At 46.1% G+C, this 24,310-nt stretch overlaps 2 protein-coding genes across 4 annotated transcripts; one reads left to right on the forward strand and one right to left on the reverse strand.

Annotated features, from left to right (window-relative positions):
- Nucleotides 1-303: 303 nt before the first annotated feature.
- C17H19orf38 (chromosome 17 C19orf38 homolog) lies at nucleotides 304-16,974 on the reverse strand. Of its 3 annotated transcripts, none has more exons than XM_077920928.1 (8): nucleotides 16,370-16,974; nucleotides 13,299-13,622; nucleotides 9,906-9,959; nucleotides 9,539-9,631; nucleotides 6,700-6,724; nucleotides 5,957-6,000; nucleotides 4,631-4,668; nucleotides 304-2,294 (listed from the first exon to the last, which is right to left on the reverse strand). In XM_077920928.1, exons 1-8 carry the CDS (start codon nucleotides 16,416-16,418, stop codon nucleotides 2,277-2,279), a joined length of 645 nt encoding a protein of 214 aa, XP_077777054.1. In that variant the 5' UTR covers nucleotides 16,419-16,974; the 3' UTR covers nucleotides 304-2,276. The 3 variants fall into 3 exon arrangements, with proteins under 3 accessions (XP_077777054.1, XP_028568151.2, XP_028568152.2); XM_028712318.2 differs by having other exon boundaries at nucleotides 304-4,332; nucleotides 16,370-16,973; XM_028712319.2 differs by lacking the exon at nucleotides 4,631-4,668 and having other exon boundaries at nucleotides 304-4,332.
- A 1,599-nt stretch (nucleotides 16,975-18,573) lies between these two features.
- Nucleotides 18,574-24,310, forward strand: TMED1 (transmembrane p24 trafficking protein 1). Its single transcript, XM_028712321.2, has 4 exons — nucleotides 18,574-18,843; nucleotides 19,901-19,998; nucleotides 20,408-20,591; nucleotides 22,407-24,310. Exons 1-4 carry the CDS (start codon nucleotides 18,646-18,648, stop codon nucleotides 22,623-22,625), a joined length of 699 nt encoding a protein of 232 aa, XP_028568154.2. The 5' UTR covers nucleotides 18,574-18,645; the 3' UTR covers nucleotides 22,626-24,310.

Here is a 24,310-nt window from a genome sequence, read left to right on the forward strand (position 1 = left end):
AGAATATTACAAACACAATGACACATTACATATTAAAAACTTCTCTCAACAAGTTCTTTTGAGAAGTCTTGTCATCAACTGTAATGGGACCTCCAGGTTCAAAGGCCATATAGGGCAGATGCGCAAGGGGCCGCTTTGCATTTTGGTTTTCTTAATCTTAATTATTCTCTGCACTCAATAATAATAATAATAATAATAATAATAATAATAATAATAATAAAGTTCAACAAAAAAGATAGACAAAGATGTTTTTATTTATTTATTTATTTATTTATTTATTTATGTACTTACTTACTGACAAGGTTCACACCCCCCCCCCCAAGAAGCATAACAGAACGCAGAGGCAACAGGGGAGCTTTTCCCTCTGGAAGAACGGGTGGACGGGTGGGACAATCAAAATTTAAAAACAGTGTTGCCAGGAAGCTAAAACCAACCCCTTCTGACATGCTGCTTTGCCTGTATGCAATGAGTCCCCTCCTTCTTGCCCCTGCAAGGAAGAGCACACAAACATACAAATCCCCCACTGAAGTGGTACAGTCCCTGCACAGCTTCATTCTGCAAAGCGGTTGACGTGGCCACCAAAGCTTCAAGATGTTTGTAGCAGGACAAAGGAACCGAGTGTGGTGTGAGCAGAAATAAAGTTGCACTGTGTGGAGGAGAGCAGTTCTGGAAATAGTAGCAGAGAACTGAGAGCAGCAGCTGTTCTGAGAGCAGGGGGTTGAGGTCTGAATTGCCCAGTGTTGAGAAATATTGGTCATACCCCACTTCACTCACTTCCTCTTGCATCAAAGTTTGCAGAGCCAGAGCAGGGAAATCTGTAGTGGTTTAGAATGTGAGACATGGACTCGTGGTTCAAATCCCAACTGCAATGAAACTCTCAGGGCAACCCTGACCAAGTCAGTTATCTCTCAGCCTAAGCTGCCTCACAAGGCTGTTGTGAGAGGGAAAATAGTGTGTATGCCACTCTGAGTTCCTTGGAGGAAGGGCAGGGTAAAAATAAAGAAAATAAACAAGTAAAGGGATTGAGCCCATTCACCTGTGCAAATTAACTGACCAGCATCATTCTTGGTATCTGTCTCCATTTGTGGACCTCGCTTAGGCTGAATTTCAAGATAATTCCTCCTTGCAACATGAGACCTGAAAGCCAACTTATAGGTAAAAGGTAAAGGTATGGTAAAGGACCCCTGGATGGTTAAGTCCAGTCAAAGGTGACTATGGAGTTGCAGCACTCATCTCGCTTTCAGGCCGAGGGAGCCAGCATTTGTCCACAGACAGCTTTCCGGGTCATGTGGCCAGCATGACTAAACCGTTTCTGGTGCAACGGGACACCGTGACAGAAACCAGCACAGAAACGCCGTTTACCTTCCCACCAAAGTGGTACCCTTTTATCTACTTGCACTGGTGTGCTTTCGAACTGCTAGGTTGGCAGGAGCTGGGACAGAGCAATGGGAGCTCACCCCGTCAATGAGATTCAAACCGCCGACCTTCCAATCGGCAAGCCCAAGAGACTCAGTGGTATAGACCACAGCGCCACCCACATCCTGAAATACCAACTTATAACACCATAAAAAGGTCAAGGGACCCCTGACAGTTAAGTCCAGTTGCGAACGACTCTGGGGTTGCAGCGTTTGTCCGCTCCGCAGACAGTTTTTCTGGGTCATGTGGCCAGCATGACTAAGCCGCTTCTGGCAAAACCAGAGCAGCGCACGGAAACGCCTTTTGCCTTCCCACCGGAGCAGTATCTATTTATCTACTTGCACTTTTTGGCGTGCTTTCGAACTGCTAGGTTGGCAGGAGCTGGGACAGAGCTCACCCCATTGCGGGGATTTGAACCTTTTGATCAGCAAGCCCTAGCCTTAGTGGTTTAGACCACAGCACCACCCGCATCCCATTATAACACCATAGTCACTCCTTAATGAGCTGGTACATTCCTTGGCAGTGGTCAGTAGCCTTTCCTCAAACATAGCTGCTTAAATAGAAATGCTCAGTGTGACACACAGATGAGCTCCACTTTCTTTTTGGGGTGTTTGTGTGCGTTAGAATATGCTTCTCATTTTCACTGAGACAGAAAACGGCTTCAAGAGATTATGCTGAAGCCAAATACGTCTGCCAAGCTGCTTGGTCCATCTTCTGCCCCCATACAGGTTAAAAAAGTAGGTTTTACACTGGAAAGGGAATCTAAGATGCAGAGGAAGGAGAAGCACAGCTGAAGAACGCAGAGTCACCGCTGCTGTTGTCACCAGAGCCCAGAGCCCCCGTTCTTGGCATCAGATGTCCTAGACCTCGCTCACTTCCTAGCAAGGCAAACAAACAGAAGTTTAAACCCAGAAACACTCCAAAAGAAGGCACCTTCTATCTGGATTCAAAACTGGATGCTGCAGACTGCAAACTGGGAAAGAGAGGAATCTCCATGGTCCTTGCAGCCCAGATTTTGTGGAGCCCCTTGCTTTACGATGCTGCAATGTTGCGCTGCATCCTGAAATTTTTTTGCAGTTAGGTGTGTATGCCCCTCCTTGTGACTCTCTCAAGAAGTGCATGCTGTCTGAGAACATTTGCATTTATTTATTTAATATCCCACCCTTCCTCCCAGAGGGGCCCTGGGCAGTATAAGAGGCCTGCTGAATTAAGCCAAAGGCCCATGTAGCCCAGAACTCTTTTCACAGCGGCCAACCAGGTGCATACAGGAATCCTGCAAGCCAAATCTGCTCACAAGAGTACTCTCTCCAACTACAACCAAGCAACTGGCATTCAGAGGTGGGCTGCCTCCGATAGTGGAAGTAGAGCACCGCAGTGGCGACTGGTGAAAGGTAAAAAGGTAAAGGACCCCTGGACGGTTAAGTCCAGTCAAAGGTGACTATGGGTTTTGCGGTGCTCATCTTGCTTTCAGGCCGAGGGAGCCGGCGTTTGCCCACAGACAGCTTTCCGGGTCGTGTGGCCAGCAGGACTAAACTGCTTCTGGCGCAACGGGACACCGTGAGGGAAACCAGAGCGCATGGAAACACCGTTTACCTTCCCACCACAGCAGTACCTATTTATCTACTTGCACCGGCATGCTTTCGAGCTGCTAGGTTGGCAGGAGCAATTGATAGCCGCACCTTCCACAAATTTGTCCCCAGAGTTCCTTAGCCACTGCTGGCATTTCCTACGCACAGGGTGCAGCAGGGCAGCCTTGGGTCCCCAGGGGCTGATGGACTACAACTCCCATCATCCCTAGATAACAGGACTAGGGATGATGGGAGTTGTAGTCCAACAACGTCTGGGGACCCAAGGTTGAGAAAGGCTGCAATAGGGTATGGCAGCAGATTGGCAGTAGGGGGAAGCATACCCTGCAATGTTTTCTCACCCAAATCCAGAGCATACCCCGCCCTGCCGTCACCCCACCGCTGCAGTCACCCCACCCCACAGCGTTGTTTATGTTGTTGCCTGTTGAGGGAAGGTAACTGACTAATTTACATGTATGCAAGTGAAGGATCAGTAGTAACCATCTTAGCTGGACCAAAAGAGCAGCCTGCCTGATGGACCAGTTTGCCTGGCAGAGGAACAGTTGGAAAATATTATGCAAGCCACTGCAGATATCAGTTTCTTCTCAGTAAGAGCTTATGCCACAACAGATATGTTCATTAGTCTTTAAGGTGCCCCAGAATTCACTATTGCTTTTGATCCAGGAAAGTTATTCTGAATTTCCCAGTGTTTTTGGAAGGTAGAGCAAAACACTTGGTTGCAGGCACTTAAAGAAAGTCTGAGGATATGCGATACAAATGCTGCTGTTTTCAGCAGAATAAAAACAAAAACTTTTCTTTTTGTCTCAAACATGCAAATGTGCAGGGAATGGCATTCTTTTTGAAGGTTAAACCACCCAGTTTTTATTCATCTCCTTCCAGTCTTGCCACAGTCCCAGAGCTGAAGAACTCTCAAAGTTCATCCTCATTGTTCCTACTTTTCCCAAATCAGGAATTCCAGAAATGGATGGAATCGGCAACATCTTCCCCACCTCCACATGACCCAAGTTCCGAATGTGTGATTGGCGGTGGAAGAGAACTTAGAAAGGTGAAGATGGAACTTTGTGATGGCAGGGACCAGGAGACTCTGGCCAAAAACGGTCGATGAACTCTGTTTCTGTTGATGATCTGAGAGGAACAACTTGCAGGGTATTGATGTCAGGGAGGAAGATTATCAGAGAGATCCTGAGCCGTGTGATCAAGTGAAAGGTCATTCTGATCCTCTAAAAGTACAAAAATCTGGCTTTTCCACAGAGCAGCGGGATGAAAGTCTTGTACTTGTAGCTGACGACATCCAAGCACCGTTGTTCTCTATAGCTTCCTGGTCCGTTTTCTTGAGAGATAAAAATGCCAAGATGGAGATAAATTAAGGAGACAAAAAATACTAGAATGGGGAGAGCTAAACCATGGGGATGAGCTCTACATAACCGCCAAATCACCATTAAATTTCTCTCTCTCGTGATACGTTGGATGCCATAACATATATCCTTGCTATCCAGCTTTTTTTGTGACTGCCTGAGGGTTATTCCTAGCCATGGAGAGACTGCTTTATAATAGCCCACAGAACTCTCTGACCTCAATTCCTAAAAGCAACTAGATTCCAAGTTCTGGCTCCCATGTTAACAACTTACCATTGTAATAGTGTACATGGAGTTATCAAAGGATGTCTCTGCGGAAGAAGCAGCGTGAACAAGGTTACTTGATAACTGAATAAACTTTAGTTACACAAATGTCTTAACATCTAAAAGCAACCAAACAGCACTTGTAATATCTTCTTTTCATTGATCATGTGGGATCACACAGAATCAAGGAAGTTATGACATGTAGTGGTAAGATTATCAACACCAGCTCTAATTCCTTTTCAGTGAACTGATGGGTGTAATCTTTGTTCTTTCAGTGAAAAAAAAAAAGGAAAGGGGGTGGAAAGCATTCAGTACAAATGAATTAAAAAGTTATTCTGCTACTTTACTTTCTGTCCCTCCCTTCCCTCTGAAACTTTCCACTGTCAGCACAGCAACATAACATAGGAACAAGGTTTCTCTTACAGTAGTCTAAAGGTAAAGGGACCCCTGACCATTAGGTCCAGTCGTGGCCGACTCTGGGGCTGCGGCGCTCATCTCACTTTATTGGCCGAGGGAGCCGGCGTACAGCTTCCGGGTCATGTGACCAGCATGACTAAGCCGCTTCTGGCGAACCAGAGCAGCGCACGGAAATGCCGTTTACCTTCCCGCCGGAGCGGTACCTATTTATCTACTTACACTTTGACATGCTTTTGAACTGCTAGGTTGGCAGGAGCTGGGACCGAGCAACGGGAGCTCACCCCATCGCGGGGATTCGAACCGCCGACCTTCTGATCGGCAAGTCCTAGGCTCTGTGGTTTAACCCACAGCGCCACCCGCGTCCCTACAGTAGTCTAAAGATGCCAATAATAGGAGTGGAACACAGTATGTAATATGCCTGCATCTCCCCCTGTTTGTAGAGTATGGCTTTGGCCTGGAGAGAACTTGTTTTGCTAAGGCAAAGCTTTCTTTTTCCTGGGCATTGGGCCACCAACATGAGCAGTAGTCCTTTCCTCCTCTGTTCCTGGCTTTGTCTGCTTTTAACTGGGCCAGACTCATTTTTCACCTGTATTTCTTCAATTCCTGATGTAAATAATATGTTGCCAATGATAAGCAAACAATCACTTGCAAAATCTGGGTTGTGATGCGAAGTGAATGGGCTCCTCTCTTTTGCGTGCCAATGAATATAAAGCTGCATAGCCCTGCTCAGGAATAAGAGCACAACCGATATCCTTGACCCCATTGCTGGGTCTTGTCCCAAGCTCAGCATTCAGGTGGTATTTGTGACCACTGATCTCTCTAGGCTGATGCTTCACCTGCCTCTGATACACAAATGCAAACAGAAGCAGCCACGGAAAATGTGCAGTCACACGTCCTTGGCACTTACATTTAACATACCTGTGGTGGGGTAGCCTGTTTCTGTCCAGCAGGAGTCCAGTACCCTAAGCAAATAAAAATATATATAACTAACGGGAATATTCTGCAATTCTGCAGTACTTGTTAGCTCTCCCAAAGAAAGCTGCTGAGAGTTACTGCCTACATTAGTTTCCCGCCTGGCTAATTTATCCTAATTTAGCAGGTTTGATTTATGCTTTCAGGCACAAGGACAAGACCCCGTTTCCTGGGTCTGTTGTATAGACAAGTGGATTTCAACTGGAGCAAGCTCTGCCCTCTACTGCATGGAGTGTGGTGATCGCTATAAGCAAGGCTGCTTGTTCGCCCTTCACACTTTGTAGGACAATATAACCCCTTTGTGTTCCATGTTGCTTTTCTATTGTGCCAGGATAGCTCAGTTGGTTAGAACGTGGTGCTGATAATGCCAAGGTTGCAGGTTCAATCCCTGGACAGCTGCATATTCCTGCATTGCAGGGGGCTGGACTAGATGATCCTCAGGGTCCCTTCCAACTCTACCATTCTTTGATAGTCACCCCTTAGCTGGGGAAAACTTTATTCAAGCAAGCCCCTCAGGAGAAACTTCCACAAGGGGAAAAGCTACTCTCTGCCTCTGCCCCAATAATTCCCTACTCCAGCCAGGCACAGGGCTGCCCCTCTGCACCCCCCGACTTTCAGGACACATCGGAAATATTTCACCTTGACCAGAGTTTTTTGAAACTGCATAAATGGGGGTGAGCTCCTCTCACCTTTGCTTCTTTCTTCTCTCTTTAACTAGTAAAATGGGAAGAAACAAGAGGGAAGCATCAGAAAAGGAAATGCAGTCCTGACATTATTAGGCACTCTGAGGGTACAAAGTCCCTACTGCTTGTGTCCAGTTGAGGGCTGCAAATTTAACAACAACAACAACTACAACAACAACTTTATATGCCCCCCATCTGACTGGGTTGCCCCAGCCACTTTGGGCAGCTCCAAACAGAAAATAGTAAAAGCACAATACAACATCACACACTAAAAACTTCCCTGAACTTGTAAAAATCTTTTAAAAGTTTTTTAAAAATCACCTAGCTGTTTATCTGTTTGACATCAGCTGAGAGGGCGTTCCACAGAGTGGGTGCAACCACCCCAAAGGCCCTCTGCCCGGTTCCCTGTAACTCCGCTTCTTGCAGTGAGGGAACCATCAGAAGGCCCTCGGAGGTGGGGGTGGAGATGCATGCCACACTTATGGCATACATCACCCAGCTTGTGACCCTAAATTTCCTGCCTTTTACCCCCATCCATAACAATGGCTTCTCTTACCACTCTGCAGATACCTGGGCACACATTGCTCTGTCCTCGCGGTCCCCTTCATTGCCAGCTCTAGGCCTTATTCCCAACAGAGATCCGGGAGTTTCAAGTGCATGCACCCAACGAGAGGGGTTGCTGATGTGTGCAGCAGCCATGCTTCCCTGCCATCTGCACATGCTTTGGCAATCCACTTCACACACTGGCCAGATGTGGAAATGGCAAGGTGTGGGGATGGGGGCATTTTTACCTTGACAAGGATTAACTAAACAGATACATAGCTGTCAACTTTTCCCTTTTCGTGCGAGGAATCCTATTCGGAATAAGGGAATTTCCCTTTTAAAAAGGGAAATGTTGACAGCTATGAACCGGAACTGTGTCAACAATGTGAATACTGAGGTGAAACTACTCAGAGGTGGCGTGTGGTGAAATTTTTCATAGGAGAACAGATAGGGCCTCAGGCACCAGCTTGCAAGGGCAATGGGGCGGGTGGAGAAATGTCACACATGCGAGCATCTTTCCAGGCCTTGGGAAGGAGGAGCCACGCCTCTGACAGGATGCTGAAGACCTCCTGCCTCCTTCCCAAAATCAGTCAGGCTGTGGGAAGGTGGCAGGAGGGCTCTTCGACCCTGTCTGGAGCATCATGCCTCCCTCCCTAAGCAAGGTAGAATCTTCCCAGGCTTCGGGAAGGAGGCACCAGACTTTAAGACTGAAATACTCTAATTTACAGTGGTGCCCCGCAAGACGAATGCCTCACAAGACGAAAAACTCGCTAGACGAAAGGGTTTTCCGTTTTTTGAGTCGTTCCGCAAGACGAATTTCCCTATGGGCTTGCTTCGCAAGACGAAACTTCTTGCGAGTTCTTGCGAGTTTGTTTCCTTTTTCTTAAAGCCGCTAAGCCGCTAAGTCGTTAATAGCCGCTAAGCCATTAATAGCCGCTAAGCCGCTAATAGCCGTGCTTCGCAAGACGAAGAAACCGCAAGACGAAGAGACTCATGGAATGGATTAATTTCGTCTTGCGAGGCACCACTGTACCAGGAACATTTGTGGGACCGGCCTAGTCTGCCACGTTCACCATAGGACCCGTTAGCATTTCTGAGGCATTGCTTTCCATAATCGGCTGGAAGTGGATTTAAAATGGTGTTTCTACATGGCAATTAATAATAGAACTTTATTATCTAGTAATGCTCAGGCCCATGGCCAGAACACTGCTATAATATTTACTCAGAAGTAAGTCCCATTCAGCAAAGGCCCTCTTCAGTTTTCCCTTTAACTAGAAGCTTCCTCTTTGCATCTTCTGTCCCTATAATAGCCCCGTTCAGCTAAATTGTTCCTTAATTAGTCAGTTCCTGTTCGCTGCTGGAGTGGGGGCTAATTACTGGTCTCCTCTCTGCAGCTAAAGTTTTTTTTTATTTAAATTTGTTTTTAATTGAAACAAATATGGGAAAATACACAATAAAGAAAAAAAGATGCAAAAAGAAGTATTCACATATTCTACACACATACACAGACAAGGTAGCAGTGTTGGTCCATAAGGAAAAAACCTCAGAAATCTATAATTGTATGATATCTTTATTAGGACCAACCAAAATGTCACAATCTTGTGGCAAGCTTTTAATCAGAAGAGATATTTCAGGAAGCAAGGGATGTGGAGGATGATACTAATATTCATTTTCTTTTTAAACACACAGTTGCAATTAGATGAAACAGTGTTTTTTTAAAAAACGAGTTATTTCTTTGGCTGCAAAGAGGAAACCAGTAATTAAAATATTCTGCCTCTCTGCATAAAAACAGTACCAGTAACTGATTAATTCAAGGCCAATCTCACAGTGAATGGGAAGGAACTAATTACAGAGGTTACAAGGAGGTAACTTCTAATTAAAGACACAGTAGCCCTACAAAGCCATAATAGTGCTGTTCCTGCTCATATTGTATATTGTTACTAAAGAAAAACATTGATCTGCAATGGGCTGATAATGATGTAATCTGGATTCTCTATTTAAGAAAGTAATTATCTTTCAGAGCAGAGAGAATATAAATCTTTCAGATATTTTACAGCTAAAGCTTGTCTAGTAGTATAACTTCCTCATCCAGTTTTCCATCACTGTCGCGTATCGTGCACTCACGGTTAGGGACTGTTTTGGCAAAATCTTTGTCGTCAAGTAAGATACCAATAGGCCACAAAGTGAATCAGGGTCTGTAAGAAAGTCTTAGAGGTCTCCAACCTAGGCTAGGCATCATCCTTATTGGCCAGTGCCCTTAAACAGGAAGATTACACATATTCATTTTCTGAATTCCACATACAGCGTCTCAATGCAACTGCAGCCACCAGCAGGATCACCGCCAGGAGCAGTACTCCAACCACACTCAGGACAACGGGGAGAACCCAGAATGGACCTGGAAAAGGAGGCCGCAAGTCAGCTACAGTTAATGCAAGAGAACAAAGCAAGAAAATACAAATCTGCTTTTCTGGAGTGTGGAGCAGTGTGTGTGTGTGTGTGTGTGTGTGTGTGTGTGTGTGTTTGTCCTCTTTCTCTCCCCTATCCTGCCCCACATAGGCTCCAAAAGGCCTTTTGGCTACACTTCTGTGCATCTTTCCCCAAACATTCCCCCAGGGGCCCTCTGACACGTTTCCCAAACGCACACTGCTTATCTTCCCTTTAGCGCCTACCTTTTGAATCAGATCTCGGCTGAGCTGTTGGAGGGAAAGTGGTCAAGCTGGATGCTGAAACAAAAAGAAAAAGAAGAGATGACCAGGCAGTTTTTCCTTTTTAAGAGGAATGTATAAATGTAAAAGAAAAAGTGGTTTGCTAAAATCAGTCATCTCCCCACGCTTCCAAGAGCCAAACATGGTCTCCAGGAACAGAAAAATGGGTGCTTCCAGATAATTAAAAGATCCAGTTTTTCTGTGGGCACATTTGGTACATCAGCTTCTACATATTCTGGCTTTTTTTAAGTCATGGATTGCAATGATCTCAGGCAGGCAAGCAAGCCCAGATAAGAAGTAACGACTCTCCGGCAGCTTTATGTATGTTTATTTACAAAAAAACCACATCCAGAGCACGGCTTCTTGCCTGCTCACATTGACGATAGTTGGTCAGTCTGAATCTTTGCCCCTGCCACAGCAGGAAGGACGCCAAACTCCTGCCCTTCCCCTCTTGCCCTTCTGTTGTCTTCTGATCTTATCCAGTCTCCTAGAACGGGGGCTGAGCGGCTGGCCTTCCCCCTCCCCACTTTCACTTGACACAGTCTCAGTCCTCTGCTTATCTGCTGATTGCCTAGCAACACTCTGGCTGCCTCCTAACTCTCCCGTTTCTTGAGAGCTAACAGTGTCTTCTTCTGGAAGGGGCGTGGTTGAACTGCCCCTTCTCGGCTCTGTCAGACAGCTCTCATCTGCAGAGTCTGTCTCTCTCTCACTTACCGTATTTTTCCCTCTATAACACGCAGATTTTTTCTCCTAAAAAGGAAGGGGAAATGTCTGTGCGTGTTATGGAGCGAATGTGTGGTCCCTGGAGCCAAAAAATCAAGCAAAAGTCAAATCGCTCTTCACGGAGAAGGGAAACCTGAAAAGAGGAAGTGGCAGCTTTCCTGCATTCTGCCTCAGGGTCTTACTGCCCACCCTCCTCTGTTTCGTTGCTGTGATTGCTGAAACGGAACAAAGAGCAGGGAAAGCCCCTCCCCTCCAGGCAAGCAGAGGGGAAAGTGTCGTCTCTGTGCTCCGGTACTGCTGGGGGAGAGGGAGAGAGAGTGGGGGAGGGAGAGGGAGAGGGGGGGAGGGAGAGGGAGAGGGAGAGAGAGAGAGAGAGAGAGAGAGAGAGAGAGAGAGAGAGATGGCTGGCTTGGGGGGGAACTTTTGCCTCCCACCCGTTAAATCCCTCTCCAGCATTCTTAGCCAGCTGCTTCTCTGCACACCCCTCTCATGTCCCTTCTTTGTTTTTCCTTCGCTCCCCACTTAAAATGTGGTTACAAAGCATAGATCAACATGGATCCTCAGGATCTTTGCATTGGGTCACCCCAAATTCACCATCAGATCACATAGCATGTCCATGGCTACAGCCTGCACCAAAAAAATCACGCACCCACTGTTGCCTGGGGCTGCAATGGTGCAAAAACGTGGTTACAAAGCATGGATCCACAGGGATCCTCAGGATCTTTGCATTGGGTCACCCCAAATTCACCATCAGATCACATAGCATGTCCATGGCTACAGCCTGCACCCAAAAAATCACGCACCCACTGTTGCCTGGGGCTGCAATGGTGCAAAAACGTGGTTACAAAGCATGGATCCACAGGAATTATCAGGATTTTTGCATTGGGTCACCCCAAATTCACCATCAGATCACATGTCTGTGGCCACAGCATGAAGCACAAAAATGATACATCCACTGTTTCATTCAGAATGTTTTTTCCCTTGTTTTCCTCCTCTAAAAACGATGTGCGTGTTATGGTCAGGTGCGTGTTATAGAGCGAAAAATACGGTAGCTCAATTTCTGAGCCTGACTCTTCCCCTGCGCTCTGGTGAGCCACGTTACTGACATGGGTATTGATTGCTATTCCACTGCTCTTGAGTCACACCAGTGGGCAGAGCTTGACAGAAAGTCTCCAGGTTGTGTTTTCCTGCCCATCCCCAAAGTCACTCCACCCTGGACCTGCATTACCAATTAAAATTTATACAAAATTTATACATGCACTGTTGTGGTGCAACGGTTAAAGTGTTGATCTAGGACCCATTCAGCCACAAAGCTCACTGGGTTTCATAGATTATTTTAATCTTTCTTTATAGCTTGTTTGTGTTTCCTTTCTGTCCCACCACCTTCCAGGGAGAGAAATCATGATCCTCTGCATACTATCTAGACTGCCCAGCACTTCTAAGAATACCAGGCCAGGGTTTGTTTGTTTTTAAGAGGGGGGCTTAGGAGATAAATCAGTGGTGGTCCCTCTTAGTGCTCCAACAGGTTTCCAAGTTTGTCAGGTGCTAATTGCAGGCCCTGACCAATATTGTGAAAACCCTGCCAGAGCAAGGGATATCCCTACCAAGGTATAGCTCAGTTGGTAGAACATGAGACTCTTAATCTCTGGGTCATGGTTTTGAGACCCATGTTAAGTGAAAGATTCCTGCATTGCAGGGGGTTGGACTAGATGACCCTTATGGTCCCTTCCAACTCCATGAGTCTGCGTTTCTGTGAACATATTCCCAACCTTTTCCCTATAGCAATGGTTCTCCAAGGTTGTGGCACGCAACACTGATGTGGCAGAAGAGGATGGCAAGTGGGGTGGGAAAGATTCAAGGATAATCAAAGAAGCATTTTAACATTTCAGTGCAGTATAGTAAGCCAGGCACGTCCAAAGTCTGTTTCGGGGGCTGGTGGGTTTAATCCGGCCTATCGCAGTATATTTCCTGGGGTAAAATCCTAAAAAACCTCAACAACTTCAATCCTAAAAAAAGCTCAACTCCTTTGGGATATAACCATAAAAAGGTCAACAACTTCAATCCTAAAAGCACAACTTTGGCTGGCCCTCACGGCCCTTCACCTCATCAAATCTGGCCCTCTTTGAAAAAAGTTTGGACACCGCTGGAACATATTTTTAATTATTTTAGTTGTCTTCTATGTTATAAATCAAGCATTGCTAGGAATTGCCCCCCCACCCCCCAGTGTATTTCATTCATATCTATATTTGTTGTGGTGCGAGCAAATTTTCAAATTTTTATTTTGAAAGTGTGACCCAGAGGGGGGGAAAAGTTTGGGAACCTCTGGCCTAGAATCCAAAAGTCAAGACTCTACCCATACTATGTAGACCAGGGCTTTCCAACCTTTTCATGCCGATGACACTTTTTAGACATGCTTCATTCAGTTCTCCTAGCAAACCGGAGGTTAAACTAACCCCTTTCCAGCCCCGGGAGGAGCACAGGGAGCGTTCACACAACACACCTAAACACTGCAGCTGACACACTAAAGCTCTGGCGTAGCCTCTACAATGGGGTGTGATGCGGGTCATGGCTTGCAAGCAGTGTGGGTGCAACCAATCACCCAAAATGAGCTCATCAAGCTTTGGTAGCACTCACCTTCCACTGTAATCTCAAGGAGGTTGCTAAACTCAGACGGTTTCAACGCACTTCCATTGTAGACGCCAAACTGGCACTTGTACTCCCCTCCATCACTGCGAGTGATGTTCTCCAGAAGGAAAATAACTTGGTGCTGTGCTTCTGCGGCATGCACAACCTGCAGCGGCTCCCCATGGCTCACCTTGAACAAATAAAACAAGGCATCCTTGTACTGCCTGGGTGCCAAACATGCAATCTTAATGGAGTCTCCTTCGTTGAGTGTGTCGGAAAGCACATCCAGAAAAATAAGTGGAGAGGGAAGAAGGCTGGAAGCCACCAAAGAGCCTGAAACAGCACAATGGAAAGAGGTTTCAATAATAATGATGATGATGATGATGATGATGATGATGATGATGATGATGATGTAGTTTCATCAGTAACGAGGTGGTACTTTCAAAAGGCACAGCCAAGTGATTGTACAAGTAGGAATCTGCTGAAGCAATGCTAGTCTTTTCTACAGCAGATGTGGTATAGATGTCCACCTTGTCTTGATCAGTTTTTGTGAGCTCTCAAATCATGAAAAGAAAAAGAAAAACCAACAGCCATAAGCACTGTGGTCAAATTTTCAGAAAATTCAGAGCTGGTGTTCTTAGACTGGGTGGGTGGGGTGGGGTGTTCTTTGGGTGCTTTCAGACTGGCTGTCTAGTTAAGGCTGTTTCCACCTTGGGCAATTACTGTGGAATAACCAGCCTTTTAAGAGGACATAACATAATGATCAAAACACCATGTCTCAATATTTTCCCTGTCAAGCTTCTGTTATCACCCTCCAAGCTCAGAAAACCCAACATTCATGTATCGATAAAAACCTCTTTCTTTTCCCTTCTTGTTCAGATTCTTTCACTTTATCTGTCCACTGAAAATTTTCAATAAAATATAAATGTTTGGTATTGCCTGCCACTCAAGCCTTTCTCCTACCCTTTGCTCTGAATGCTGCAACTTCTCCTTTCCAACAATTTCCACATCAGAGGGGCCTGTTCTTGCCCTCCTTTTGTGCTCAGGTCTTCAAGTTAGAGAAGCAGTACAGCAAACCAATGTAGACCCCACCTGGAGTCCTGTGTCCAGTTCTGGGCACCACAATTTAAGCAGGATATTGTCATGCTGGAATGTGTGCAGAGGACGGCGACCAAGATGATGAAGGGCCTGGAAACCAAGCCTTATGAGAAACGGTTGAGGGAGTGGGTATGTTTAGCCTGGATAAGAGAAGACTGAGAGAAAATAGGACAGCCATTTTCAAGGGCTGTCACATGGAGGATGGAGCAAGCTTGTTTTCTCCTGCTCCAGATGGTAAGACTGGAACCAATAGCTTCAAGTTACAAAGAGATTCTGACCAAACATCAGGAAGAACTTTCTGGTGGTAAGAGCTGTTCGACAGCGGAAGGTGGTGGGCTCTCCTTCATTGGAGGTTTTTAAGGACAGGTTGGATGGCCATCTGTCAGGGATGCTTTAGCTAAGATTCTTGCATTACAGGGGGTTGGAATAGATGACCCACAGAGCCTAGGACTTGCCGATCAGAAGGTTGGCAGTTCGAATCCCCGCGACGGGGTGAGCTCCCGTTGCTCGGTCCCTGCTCCTGCCAACCTAGTACAGTGGTACTTCAGGTTACATACGCTTCAGGTTACATACGCTTCAGGTTACAAACTACGCTAACCCAGAAATAGTGCTTCAGGTTAAGAACTTTGCTTCAGGATGAGAACAGAAATCGGGCTCCGGCGGCACGGCGGCAGCAGGAGGCTCCATTAGCTAAAGTGGTGCTTCAGGTTAAGAACAGTTTCAGGTTAAGAACGGACCTCCAGAACGAATTAAGTACCCGAGGTACCACTGTAGTTCGAAAGCACGTCAAAGTGCAAGTAGATAAATAGGTACCACTCTGGCGGGAAGGTAAACGGTGTTTCCGTGCGCTGCTCTGGTTCGCCAGAAGGGGCTTAGTCATGCTAGCCACATGACCCAGAAGCTGTACGCTGGCTCCCTCGGCCAATAAAGCAAGATGAGCGCCGCAACCCCAGAGTCGTTCACGACTGGACCTAACAGTCAGGGGTCCCTTTACCTTTAGGGTCCCTTCCAATTCTACAATTATATGATTCTAACCATTCTATAATGTAACTGCACAGCAGAATCTGTTCAGCTCCGCCACAAAACTGGCTATGTATGATATTGTTGGGCCCCTGGGGGACAATTCATATTTCTTCCCCTTACGCTGCGAATGCCGCAGAGCAAAATTCACACTATGCTTGCAAGCTTCTCAGCTTCTGAAATGAGCAGAAATTTACCCTTCTTGTGCTTCTAACGTCGTTTTAAGAACCTATCCAAATTTTGGCCTTAGGGAAAAGCCTTCCCTAAGGCTTTTTAATATTTATAAAATGCTTTAGTTATTTAGAAAGCTTTTTAAAAATAAAAAAGGTACTGATGTTTTGCATTAATGATTGGGCAAAACATCATCATCAAAATTATCATCAAAATTATATAAACAGGAATCAGCTGTAATATATAAACAAGAATCATATGAAACATGATAGAGATGGTAATGTTTGATTTTGTGCTCTTGCACCCACACCTTACAAAATTCCCTGAAAGTGTGCAACAGGGCACTATCCAAAACTGAATATTATAGAACACTATCAAAAATTCCAGCCTGCTTTGTTTACTTATGACCTCTTTCCTTGTCAGATATGAATTTGTTATTTAGGCCACCATTGTGACTACCCGTGTTTTCGCAAAGCCTCATTCCCTCTTCTAATCTTTTTTTTTATTTTTAATTGAGCATTGCAGGCTGTTTAACAACAAAGAATATTTCCTCACCTTCAGCCCTCCTCTTTGTAACAGGTCTTCTTAGAATCCCATCCAATGGTTTAGTAAGGCCAAAGCCTACTCGAAAAGTCAACATCTCAGTGTAACATTGACAGTAAGTTGCCTACCGTACAAGCTAACACCTGGTTAGTTTTCCCTCCCTTCATTTTTTCCCCTCTCCCTTTGGGGTAGCCGTCAGAAAGTCCTTGCACAAAAGAAGGCGTAAAAAAAAATAGCAGAAAACATACCAGCTAGCAGAAGAAAGAGAATTTTCAGATCCATGGTTTTGTGGAGCATTTTGTATCTTTTGTAAACAGAGATGGAAAAAGCCAACTGTTCATTGCAAATTCCTTGCAAGATGTGAAAGAACAAAAAAAGAGAAGACAATTTGCTTAATGTGGAGTTTCGCCACCTAAGGAGGAAATTGCAATCTGTCCAAAGTTACAAGACCTTTCAACTTCCTGTTGCGAATACGACTTTATTGTTTCCCTCTCAAATCCATTGCCACAACAAATGCACAATCACTGGTTGCTTTGTAACTACTGTAATAGCTTCCCTACTGTAATGAGTGTCCTGTCTAGCCCTGCAGAACCCAGAGTGCTCCCTGTGACAATGAAACAGGGTGCCATGGGCAGAGATCCAGCACTGTTTAGAATACGCAACTATACCTCCCACGTGGCATTAATGACAGGATTTGTAAGCGAAAAGACAATGGGAAGGCTTTCCCTATTTGCCTCCCTTACCACAGAGGAATATTTCAGGTCATTGGGAGAGTCAAAATGACGTCAGGATTGCTCTCCTGTACTATTTCAGACACATGGGTTATATATTTAGATATGTGTGCATTTATGAATATTTGTGTGGGTTAAACCACAGAGCCGAGGGCTTGCCGAGCAGAAGGTCAGTGGTTCGAATCCCAGCGACGGGGTGAGCTCCTGTTGTTCAGTCCCAGCTCCTGCCAACCTAGCAGTTCGAAAGCACGCAGTGCAAGTAGATAAACAGGTACCGCTCTGGTAGGAACGTAAACGGTGTTTCCGTGCACTGCTCTGGTTCGCCAGAAGTGGCTTAGTCATGCTGGCCACATGACCCAGAAGCTGTACGCCGGCTCCCTTGGCCAATAAAGCAAGGTGAGTGCCGCAACTGGACCTAACGGTCAGGGGTCCCTTTACCTTTACTCTGTATTTGAGACCTTTGAATTCTTCTAACACCCGGAACCAAGGAGATAAGTAACCATCTGAAGGCAGGCCTGTATAGGGAAGTTGTTTTAATGTTTTATTATGTCTTTATATGGGGACGCGGGTGGCGCTGTGGGTAAAAGCCTCAGCGCCTAGGGCTTGCCGATCGAAAGGTCGGCGGTTCGAATCCCCGCCGCGGGGTGCGCTCCTGTTGCTCGGTCCCAGCGCCTGCCAACCTAGCAGTTTGAAAGCACCCCCGGGTGCAAGTAGATAAATAGGGACCGCTTACTGGCAGGAAGGTAAACGGCGTTTCCATGTGCTCCGCTGGCTCGCCAGATGCAGCTTTGTCACGCTGGCCACGTGACCCGGAAGTGTCTCCGGACAGCGCTGGCCCTCTGCCTCTTAAGTGAGATGGGCGCACAACCCTAGAGTCTGTCAAGACTGGCCCGTACGGGCAGGGGTACCTTTACCTTTACCTATGTCTTTATATATGTTGGAAGCCACTCATAGAATGGCTGGAGCAGGCCAGTCAGATGGTTGGGGTATAACAACAACAATGTATAGAATAAGAGAACAAGGAGAACATACATTTAAAGAAGATTGGAAAATGTTTATTGAATATATGGGTGGAAATTGTGCACATTTAAAAACGCTGGCATTATTCAAGATAAATTCAACAGTGTAGATAAGTTTTGATGGATGTAAGAATGGAATACTGAATGGTTTAGCTTATGTAAAATATGCAGGGATTTATGGTATGTAAATTGAACCACGGAAAGAGAAGAAGGGAAGACATTGGTTTAAGGTTGTTTAAATGAATATTCTCAAATGTAAAACAGAAAAAATAATAATAATAAATTAGCAAAGAAAGAAAGAAAGAAAGAAAGAAAGAAAGAAAGAAAGAAAAGAACGTCCCTATTTAATGTTGGAGGATATGCCTGAGGACAAGGCCCCTTGTCGGGTCTCTTGCCCCCGTGGCCAGTCAGGGGAACCAATTCTGCAATGGGCCAAGGACCCCGGAAATATTTTTGTAAGATGATGGGCTCCATGCAGCGGATAATACGAGCCACGCTGCCTCCTTTACGCGCGGCTTCCTGCCCGCCGAGTTTGTCTGATCAGCCGCTTCGGCTTGCCCTGAGAAAGACAAAGCGACGGACAAAGCGAATAACGAATAAGTAGAAAGGAGAGAGAAAGAAAAATGCGGCCCCGGGCCCCGTCGGAGCGCGAGGCTGCAGCTGCTCTGTGCGCGCCCTCCGGCGCCGGCGTCCCGCCCGAGCGCGGCCGCCTCTTCCTCTCCAAGGAGGCGGCCCGGCCCCGCTCTCCTTCCGGCGCCAGGAAGGACCCCGACGATGGCGGCGGCCGCGGCCCTTGCGCTCGGGCTGCCGCTGCTGCTTCTGGGGGCGCCCCGAGGGGTCCCCGGCCAGGCCCACCCGCCGCCGCCGCCCGCCCCGCAGGACGCCGAGTTCACCTTCCTGCTGCCGGCCGGGCGCCGGGAGTGCTTCTACCAGGGCGCGCCGGGCAACGGCTCCATGGAGCTGGAGTACCAGGTGAGGCTGGGGAGGGGTCCACAATCCGGCCCCCAAACCAGGCGCTTGGGGATTGGAGGGGGGGGGCAACAGGCCCTCTTCTTCCTGCTCAGCCCCTGGTGGTGGTGGCAGAGGGGAATGGGGGGGTAGACTGCCCCCGAAGGTGGAGCTCCCCCTTGGCTACCGCGACGGGGCTGTGCGCGCACAGCGCTGCCCTTTGCTCCGCATCCAGGAGGACGTTAGTCGCGATCCGTATCACTTTCTTAGGAAACGCTGCTTTTTTATGCACTTCCCCTGCACGCCCCCCCCCCCCGCGCCACCACCAAACCAGCTTTGATCCGAATTGGGTGGGAATGAATGACCTGGCTGCGTTTTAAGCCGGCAGAGCCATGGAGCCTTTAGTATTGCGTTCTGTGTGGGTTTATCAGCAGCCAGATGACTGGCATGTTTGTTCTTCAGAGGGGAAATGGTACTTAGTACAACAAAACCCTGTAACTTTTCGAGACAGTTTGAGCAGCCAATGTATCTGACAGATCCCTCTTAAAAGCCGTTTGCCATTGCCTTGCCAAGTTTTTATTGTTTCCTTAACTTAACTTTTATTTAAGTTAAGTGATGAATTAATATGTTTAATTTCATAATGTGAAGATCTAAGGATGGTAATGTTTAAGTTAAATTTTAGAAGAACTGTGATTTGGAAAACCGTTAAAAGGACATGCAATGAAATTCAACCAAGGGAAAGCGAGGAAGTCACTTAACAATGTTAATAAGTGTAATTTTTAATAAGGCTATGATTTATGTTTGTTTGTCTTATGTGTTTGTTTGTTTGTTTATAATTATGTGAAAACTAATTTTAAAAAATTTGAAGTTTTTATTGTTTCCTTCCTAGTTGCCCAGCGTAGTTATCCTCACAACAGTCTTGCAAAGCGGGCTGGGTTTTAAAAAACGTTGCTCAGCCCCAGCAGGTTGCCTGATACTCAAATAAAGATTTGTAGCCATTTGCCACTTCTCTTGTATCATTGGTGGCTTTTCTGGACACAGTGGCTCTTTCCATCATCCAACTCTTGCTGTTGCCATTTAGGTTATTGGTGGAGCAGGGCTGGACGTTGACTTCTCCTTGGAAAGCCCTTCAGGCACATTGCTGGTTGATGAATACCGGAGATCCGATGGGGTTCACACGTGAGTCATGCTGCTTTTATGCTTTGGAGTGAAGGATATTTCAGTGGCACTGAGTGGGGAGGGCCAGAGGGGCAGTGGCTCTGGGTGCATTTTGCTTCTTGCCTCCCTGCCAGCCCTGTGCCGCTGCTTGGCTCTGGTGGGCAGTGGGGGTCACTCCAGCACCATCAGCAGCGAAGGCTGGAAGTGGGCTCCATTCACCCTCCCCGCCCCCAGGCGCACATACCCGCTGGGATACTCACGAGAAATCCATTGCTTGCCCATGGTCCAGGTGCTTTTACAAGTAGCAAAAGTATGAAGAGTTTGTGTATCTGATTTTTTTTTTAATGCACTTTGGCTAGTCCAGCATTGCAGGATATATCTGCCTTCATCACGCAGCCCTTCGCTCATCCTCTTTGTTGGCATCTTTCAGCATTGAGCCTACGGAGGGAGGGGATTACAAGCTGTGCTTTGACAACTCCTTCAGCACTATATCGGAGAAGTTGGTGTTCTTTGAACTGATCTTTGACAGCGCCCAGGAAGATGAGGACTTGAACAATTGGGCAGAAGTGGCCGAACCAGAAGAGATGCTCGACATAAAGATAGAAGACATTAAGGTGGGCAAAGAGGCTGTAGGAGAAATGCCTAGTGCTGAGATGTGGTGGAGTTAGGCAGAATAACAGTGGCATTCGATGGGAAAGAGACCAGGATAGCTCCAGTCTCCTGCCACCGTGCACAGAGTAACATTGCCAGACAAAGCAGATGGGGTCAGCCAATAGCAGATGGGGTCAGCTGCTGCCTGGGCTTCCAGGTATTTAGCTGATGCAGGAGGAATGCTCCACAATGGGAGCCTAACAATTAGTTCCTTTCCTGGATCTTCACTCCCCTTTTCCAAATGCCCCATGCCTGATGGGGATGGGTGGGAAAGAGCCCCTGCATTTCTGAAGCGCTGGCCAAAGCCCTGCAAATCAACCCAAGTCCTATGGGTGGAATGGATCTTCCCATCATTACTGTCAATATGTGGCTAGTGGCTTAATAAATTAGGATGTTCACATTTGTGGCTTTGCCCCTAAGAGACCTACCATTTAGGCTTTGCTGAAGAGGTGAACATGGTGATTGACACACTTGTGTGGATTAGTGTCTGTTTGTGTGTGTAACTTTGTATTAATGTAGCATTTTTATATGTAACACTGTAGTTTCGTGATTTTTTTTAAAAATTATTTTTAAAATTATTATGTTGTGCCTTCAGTTTTTTTGTACACCACATAGATACATTTTTGATATATTAAGCAGTATAGAAATTAAATAATCCATCAACTACATAAGGTACATAAATTTGAAATACTCATGAGTAATTTCGGGTTAATACTACAGGTAGTTGTTAATCAAAGCCCTTCTACTGTGTTCCAGAAATTGTGTTCAGAAAGCAGCTCCCTGTTGTTTCAAGACCCATTTATTTTATTTTACAACATTACCTATATGACAGAAATCTTTTCAGCTCCCTGAGATAAAAACCAGAGGGTGACTTGGTTCAAGTGCAATGCTAAAGGAAGACTCCTGATTAAAATTAACAGTGAAAGTTGGTCAACTAGCCAATTTCAAGTCAATAAGGTTACAAAGCTGACTTGTTTAACTGAGCAGTATTTGTTTTAAACCAGGAATCTTGGCTGTTTTTTTTTAAAAAAGGTATATCTGACAGAATTCCTCCTCAGCTGCACATCAGGGGGAAATGCTGTGTCCAACTCATGGTGCGCAGGGTGTGGTCCGAAGGCACATGATGTGCAGTCACCCTGCTGAAGCTAAGCAGCTCTGGGTCTCATTGTTGGTAGCAGCAGTACTTGCCAGGCACTTTGGTACACGTGGACTTTGAGACCAGAAATGCAGACAGCAGGTGTCTTCTTGTTACCGCCTTTGTGGCTTAGTACTCTGGTTAAAGAAGAAAATGAAACTAGCTGTAACTCTTAATAGGTTTTGGCAATCATTGCAAACCTGCATTTTCACTGCTTTGGAACAGTGCATACAGGGGAGCTGGCAAAGGCAACAGAAGGAGTAATTTTTTAATCTAGCCAGGAAAGGTTTTTCTTTTTTTTCTTTTTTATTGAGATTTCGGTTACACAACGAACAAGCTTTTTCAATATCTTAACAGATAAATTATTTGAGTCAGTATAAAGAGAAGGTACAGATCTGTAAGGAATATCTCTGGGGTTGTGGTACATGAATGCACAGTGATTCTTCATGGCCTTTTAATGAATGTTGAAATACTCATGCTTGAGTTCTGATGGTCACGATGAATTTTTTTTGGCTAACAATAATAGACATGGTGCCTGATCATTTGTTGGGTGAAGAATCGGACTCCATGTGATGGTTTCCTTTTCCCCAAAACACATCTTTGCCCCAAACACATCTGTTCTCCTTTGTTCTCACCACTGTAGGAATCTATTGAAACCATGAAGAGCCGCTTGGAGAGAAGCATTCAGATGCAGGCCCTGCTGCGAGCCTTTGAAGCTCGAGACCGCAATTTACAGGAAAGCAACCTGGGCCGAGTCAACTTCTGGTCAGCTGTCAATCTCACTGTGCTCCTGGTGGTGTCATTTCTCCAGGTGTACATGTTGAAAAGCCTCTTTGAGGACAAGAGGAGAGTCTGGACGTAGCAGGAGGAGAAATGGCGCCCCCTTTTTACCTGTACGGGGCAGGTATCCAGAAGAATGCCAGCTCCCATATTGCCAAAGCTCAGTACTGTCCCAAGTGTAGCTGCCATTTCCGTCATGAGTCTCTTTTCAGAAGGGGTTAAAATATCACAGCCAAGGTAAGGGAGGGATTTGGGGTGGGGATTGAACACCCCCACCTCTTATGTGATGGTGGCAACCTGTCGAAATTGAGAGCAGGATGAGGGAGTGCAAGAATTGGAGTTGTTAGGCAGTACACAACAAGCAAAAACAGCTGTTCATACATTTCAATAGCTCCTCTGTTTACAATGAAGGGCAGGTGCTTCTCAATGTACTACAGCTTGCAGCAGAGTTTGCCTCTTGGCCTTAAAACTTTGATATTCTGCATCAGACTTCATCAACATGTGCCTTAGCAAAAGTCGCTGGTCTGGCTGGAAGCAGCAACACCCCGGCCACTTTTGCTGTTGAGAGGCTCCTAGCCTCTGCTTTTTCCATGGAATCTCCCTGCCCTAAGAAACCCCACAATACTTAAGGGCATTAAGAAAACTTTCCTAGTGGAATTGGTAATCTTTACCACCCAGGCTTCTGCGTTTGATTTTCCTCAGGCATGACTACATGAGGAGTATTGTCACTGCTAAAGACTCCCATGGTCACCAGTCTGCAAAGGGTGAAAAGGCCTGGTTTTGCACTCATTAGGTGCAAGCGTGTCCCCGATCTAGCATTCCGATTTTCAGCAGAAAGCAAGCAAAATGTGACGAGTTTTATTCCCTGGGGAGGAAATTATTGCCTTTCCAAGACCCAGCTCTTCAAGTATCTTTAAATGTTAGGAACTGTGAACAAGTAAACTCCTGATTATAGAAGGCTGACCTGCAGAGCACATGAGCTCTTGAATACATCAGGTGGAATTCTTCTCTGTTTATCTTCTGCTCAGGACTTGAGCACCTTGGGAATTCCTTACTGGATTTAGGATATGAGAAATTTCACAAGTATAACTTGGGCCTAAATTACATAATGGTGGCAGATTAGTGTTGTTACATGCTGTGATTGAAGCACATTTGCATTTAAAGTGGGCGTGTGTGGGGCATCTTCTCTTCTTCCTGCCACAGGTACCCCAGCAGACTGCTCAGCTCTGATATCAGTAGTGAGACAGGCTGGGAGATGGCTGTGCAGAACAAGTGGGCAAAAGGAAGAATTTAGCACTGCCCTGGCAGTTTACTTTGTGCCCTCACTATAGACATTATTGAGGGACTTCTGAAATACACTCCTGGTACTTTCACTGGAGATTAAAGTTGAATATTCAAGAGTAGTTGATACACCCGAACCCCAAAATAGCCTTTCAGATGGGCTGCTGCATTTCACTTCACATTCTTAGTACATTAAAATTTCCCTGGACGTGGCAGGACATTAGCCCAAGCTAAGTGTTCAACGCTACTCTATTGGCTGCTCTTCAGGGCAGGATGCTGCCAGTTCCCATAGCTGCATCCCAGATCAGCTGGATTCTGGCAGCAAGAAACAGCTGTGTGTACGCTCACACTATAAAAAGACTTTGTTTGGGCTTCCTGATGTCAGAGAATGCCTGGCATAACAATGGGAGGCTGCCAGTGTTCACCCCTTTTCTAAGATTGTGTAGGCCATTGTCTTGTGGTTCAATAAATGGTCTTTGAATTGGA

This window comes from Podarcis muralis, chromosome 17 (genome assembly GCF_964188315.1).
Source record: "Podarcis muralis chromosome 17, rPodMur119.hap1.1, whole genome shotgun sequence".
In the NCBI taxonomy this organism is placed as follows: Eukaryota; Metazoa; Chordata; class Lepidosauria; order Squamata; family Lacertidae; genus Podarcis; species Podarcis muralis.

Bases quoted from the DNA above. Each gene is read 5' to 3' on its own strand.
- TMED1 (XM_028712321.2), top strand. From the start codon at position 18,646: ATGGCGGCGGCCGCGGCCCTTGCGCTCGGGCTGCCGCTGCTGCTTCTG. The intron at 18,844-19,900 runs GTGAGGCTGGGG...GTTGCCATTTAG, and splicing joins CCATGGAGCTGGAGTACCAG to GTTATTGGTGGAGCAGGGCT. The intron at 20,592-22,406 runs GTGGGCAAAGAG...TCACCACTGTAG, and splicing joins TAAAGATAGAAGACATTAAG to GAATCTATTGAAACCATGAA.
- C17H19orf38 (XM_028712318.2), bottom strand. From the start codon at position 16,418: ATGCTCCACAAAACCATGGATCTGAAAATTCTCTTTCTTCTGCTAGCT. The intron at 6,725-9,538 runs GTATGTGGAATT...CCATTTTACTAG, and splicing joins TGCAGTTGCATTGAGACGCT to TTAAAGAGAGAAGAAAGAAG. The intron at 6,001-6,699 runs GTGAGAGGAGCT...TTATTTGCTTAG, and splicing joins GAGAGAAGAAAGAAGCAAAG to GGTACTGGACTCCTGCTGGA.